This window comes from Magnolia sinica, chromosome 14, assembly GCF_029962835.1.
Source record: "Magnolia sinica isolate HGM2019 chromosome 14, MsV1, whole genome shotgun sequence".
Lineage (NCBI taxonomy): Eukaryota > Viridiplantae > Streptophyta > Magnoliopsida > Magnoliales > Magnoliaceae > Magnolia > Magnolia sinica.
This window is the reverse complement of record NC_080586.1, coordinates 82,478,940-82,483,875: the sequence shown is the minus strand read 5'-3', so window position 1 is coordinate 82,483,875 and position 4,936 is coordinate 82,478,940. Positions and strand designations below refer to the sequence as shown.

The 4,936-nt window shown below is 44.2% G+C and overlaps 1 protein-coding gene across 1 annotated transcript; it reads left to right on the top strand.

The window, feature by feature from the left end:
• The first annotated feature begins 1,908 nt into the window (after positions 1 to 1,908).
• On the top strand, positions 1,909 to 3,778 carry LOC131224761 (BTB/POZ domain-containing protein At5g41330-like). The gene has a single exon (XM_058220103.1). It carries the CDS (start codon positions 2,168 to 2,170, stop codon positions 3,593 to 3,595), a length of 1,428 nt encoding a protein of 475 aa, XP_058076086.1. The 5' UTR covers positions 1,909 to 2,167; the 3' UTR covers positions 3,596 to 3,778.
• Positions 3,779 to 4,936: the final 1,158 nt, after the last annotated feature.

Here is a 4,936-nt window from a genome sequence, read left to right as displayed (position 1 = left end):
TCTTGATCAACAGCTCTGATGGTTCACACGTTTGCTTATCTTGGAAACTTGTTACTTTGTGCGAGTAGGCTACTATGTAGTCCCTACGGACAGGAAACCCAACAGAAGGGGAAGCGAATTAGGTGCGGCCCCGGCCGTAACCCATACAGTACGGCGCTCAACATGGGGCCTACCTTGTTGTATTTATCGTATATCCACACCGTCCATCAGTTGAACGCTTATCATTAAAGACTTCCTGGGGCACACCGTATGTTTATTTTCCATCCAAACGGCTGAAAAGGTAACAAAGACATGGATGAAGGAAAAATATAAATATAAGCTTGATCCATACTTTTTTTTTTGTCCCAAAAAGGTTTTAATGGTCAATAACCACGTTTTTACATGGCGTGGTCTATCTGTAGTTTGGATCTGATTCATTTTTTAAATCCTGTAATAAAATGAGCTGAAAAAATGGATGGACCGCATGGATATAAAATAAATTAATTAATATGAACCCGACGATCAGGGCTGTACCATCTTTGGTGGGGCCGGGGCCGCACGTAATCCACTCACAGGAGAAAGACCCGAAGAAGGCTCTTCCTTCTGCGGTCCAAATAAGGCGGCTTTAGCTCCCCACGGTGAACGTTGATGCTTCCACAAAAATTCAATGAGATTCGCGCGAGGATATATGTTTGGGACGATTCGCACCATAATTTCTAATTTAAAATACATGCGAGAAATCTAGACCACCTATAACATGAATTTTACTATTATTATTTACTGAGACAAAAAATAAGGACAAAAAATATCCTTTTCTATAAAATCGAATGTTGGTAGACTCTTGATCGTCTATTTTCTAACCGTCTGATTTATAAATTTAAATTCTTCTTCATTGAAATAACCTGTTCTTTAGGCTCTGTCCCAAATTATGATTGGATCTGATACATCACATGTGTAATAATTTGGCATGTATGACGCTGTTGACCTCTTTAATCTTCTCGTGCAAATCTCCCTGCTACTCCCCATATAACGACTATCTGCCATTCAATGAATCCCCACGAGTTTTGTGCACCTCGAACGCAGCTCGTCGAACATACTTCTTCTACACGCGGATCGACGTGTTACGAACTTACTTCTACACGCGGATACACGTGCTATCATGGCTGTGGGATATTGGAGCCGTGAATCATGTGGACCCCAAATTCAGGCCGTTTAAATTCTTCATGAGGGTCATGATTTTCATGCAGTTTGGATAGTTTGGTAATCAAATCTACACCGTCCAGTGTTTTCAGATATGTTATGCCCACCTAACGGACTAAACTCATTGAATTTTGATATAATCCATGGGTAATTTATGATGAACGGACCAGATGTTCAACAAAAGTTCCACGACGGCACGTGCAAGAGTGTGTAGAGTTTCAAATAGTGCGTGTGGGCTTAGCTAGCCTCTCCGCTCCCTCCATGTTTGACCAGTCAATATATGACCTTCTGGAGAGATGACGGAATAGAAGGAAGAACCATAGCGCCATCTTTTTTTAGCACATGTGGCAGTTGATGTGCCAATCGTAACCGTTCAATTAGTCAGTCCAAGCATCAATGGTCTATTTTTAGAAAATCACATCAATCAGACAACGTTCATCTACAAGATCTTTATTACTTTATGGTACTTTATGTATACCCTCAACCATTCTACTTTAAACCGTTGATATTGAGTGCATTCATCAATGGATAGAATCATATGATATATTGATATATTTTAATATCATCCATCCATAGTATGGCCCACAAGATGGAAGGTTCTGATTGACATATCAAATTGTCATGTGTGCTCTAGAGAGAGGGATCTATCATACTACCTTTCTTCCAGCCCTACCGTATTATTCTCAACGCCCACTTCCCCTTTAAATAGCTTCACGCCCCGCCTTTCCTTCCTCAAAATCCTCTCTTCCTCCCTCAAAATCGTGATTTTAGGGTTTCTGCAAAAAGAGATTCCAGACTACCCTTCGGACCATTCAAGGCCAATCTCTTTTGTAGGGAAATCCATCACCAAAACCCTCTATTTTCCTCCATTGAATCTGATTTTCCCATTCAGAACTTGTTTTTAGGATACCCCAATTTGTAAGTTTACCTTTTTGGGTCTGTTTGTAAGGCCAGTTTCTGTCAATATAAGGAAAATCTAGGGTTTTCAATGCCTCCATATGCAGGCCCTTCCCCTCCTTCTCATGGCTTCTCCCCCAAGAAATCAGATCCCAACATTATAACAATCAATGTGGGGGGTCATCTCTTCCAAACCACCCCACAAACCCTAGCTTTAGCTGGGCCAAAATCCCTTCTTTCTTCCCTCTCAAACACCCCTTCATACCCTTCAGAGGATATCTGCATCCCCTTCATTGATAGGGACCCTGACCTTTTCTCCATCCTCCTCTCTCTCCTTAGGACAGGCAATCTGCCTTCCAAAGCCAAGACCTTTGATATCCAGGACCTGATTTCAGAGGCCGATTTCTACAATCTCCAGCCCCTCTTGATCTCATCCCTCTCAAACCCGTCCCAATTCGACGCCTTCAACCTCGAGAAATCGGCAATCCTGCACCTCAATGGCAGGGATTCACCCTCGGCGGTCGCCACCACCCCTTATGGGTCCGTCCATGTCGCCCACGGCAGCAAGATCACATCTTTCGACTGGTCGCTGCGCCGGAAATCCACAATCCTCACCCAATTCGCCGCCATCGACTCCCTCCTTGCAATCTCACCATTGATCGCTGCCGCCGGTGCAACCGATTTCTCTGGCCTCCAGATACTTGACCTTGAAAGGGGATTCGTGAAGGAGACGCTGAGCTGGGAGAATCAGACCCGATCGAGCTCGACCGTCCAGGCAATCGGCGCTTCCCCTGAATTCTTATTCACAAGCTTCGAATCGGGCCGTCGGAATTCGAATTCAATCATGGTGTTCGACCTCAGCAGTGGGTCCTCTTTCCAGCCCATCGCCGAGATCGGCCGGGGGGAGATATACGGCGCCGAGCTGGATACAGCAATCCCAGCCACGAAATTGGAGTGGGTCCCAGGCTACAACCTCCTTATGGCATCTGGGTCCCATGGTGGGCCATCTGGGCTGGTGGGCAATATCAGATTGTGGGATATCAGATCAACCAATGTGGCATGGGAATTGAAGGAGAGGATTGATTGTTTCTCTGATGTGACTGTATCCAACGACCTGAATTCAATCTTCAAAGTGGGTGTGAATTCAGGAGAGGTTTTCATGGCTGATTTGAGGAAACTGAGTAGTGAGGATCCATGGATTTGTCTTGGGGATGTGAGGAAAGTAGGAGGTGGGGTTGGTAAGAAAGAGGGGAGTGGGTGTAGGATAGGAAGCAATGGGACCCAGGTGTTCTGCACCAAGGGTGGGGATTTGGAGATGTGGTCAGAGGTGTTGATGGGCCCCACCCCAAGGTTCAGTAAGGATGATGGGAAGGTGTTTAGGAGGAATGTGATGGGGAGAGTGAAGGATATGGGTGGGTGCAGGATAACACACATGGGTTTTGGTGGGAATAGGATGGTCTTGGCTAGAAAAGACCAGCAAGCTGTGGAGGTTTGGCAGAGCTCAGCCAGTCGGGTGTAGGATAAGGAGTTCATCCCCCTCTGGCGTATTTTAGTACTAGTTCTTTGATTTTTTTGTAAAGAGTAGTTATTTTTATTTTTATTTTTGATGAATGAAAGGATGATATTGAAGTGTAAAAGTTTTGGAAAGGTTTGTAGATATCTTTTGTTAAAGAAAGGCACACATGCGAGTATTTCTATTCAATGTTTCACTTGTGTATGTTGATGCAACGGAGTTCTGTAGGGCCCACTGTGATCTGTTGATGACATCCATTCCAATAATCTTGCACGTCCTCCATTGTTTAGTCAGTGGTCCAACAATGGTGGCGAGCCATAACACTGGTGGACCACACAAGCAGGAATGGTTGGGAGGGGATACCCACCGTTGATTTGTATTGAGGCCTACTGCCATCATATGGGTTTATCTGAAACATCTACCTGTTGATGACATCCGCTGGGAGTTGGTCATGTGCCCAAAAATCAAGCAGAGCCATAGGAATACCGGAGTATGATAGCATACCCAAAAAAATCACTGGAAACGGATTGGCTACTCCCGCTGCCACCAGCCTATGTGGGCCTCACCATGATGTATGTGTTTCATCCATGCCGTATGAGGCCGAAATGAGGTATATCCCAAGGACGCGGATTAGCCACAGACAGGTTGAGTAGCGAAGCTCGCTATTGAAGTGACGTCACTAAGTTATGTGGGCCCCACTATGACGTATGTTTTGTATCCATACTGTCCATGCATTTTGAGAGATCATTTTAAGGTATGATACAAAGAATGAGGCAGATCCAAGGCTGGGGTGGACCCCACCACAGAAAACAGTGGAGAGAGTAACGTGCACTGTTGAAACCTTCTGAAGGTCCACCGTAATGTTTATTTGTCCAACCTGTTCATGTGTTAAAGAAGACACAAAAGAAGGGAAAAGACAAATATCAGCTTTATCGAAAACTTTTGTGGTCCTTTTAACTTTTTAATGGTGAGCATCACTCTCCCCACTATTTTCTGTAGTGGGGTCAATTAGAGCTTTGGACCTAACTCATTCTTTGGATTATGTCCTAATATGATCTCTCCAAATGAACGGACAGTGTAGATACAAAACATACAACGGGCCCACAGAAGTTGGTGACGTCACTTCAGTAGCTATTCTCACTAATCAACCTCTTCGTATCTAATCCAAGTCCATATCCCAATCTCAAGTGGACCACATTACACGAACAGTGTTGAATGAACGTTGACCATTAAAAACTTTTTGAGGGTCATACTAATAAATAGGTAATCATTTTTTGCTTAAGGTAATTAGTGCATCTTTCTCGATGCTAGCTTGACCGGTTACTTTTTACCGATCACTTTTTAATC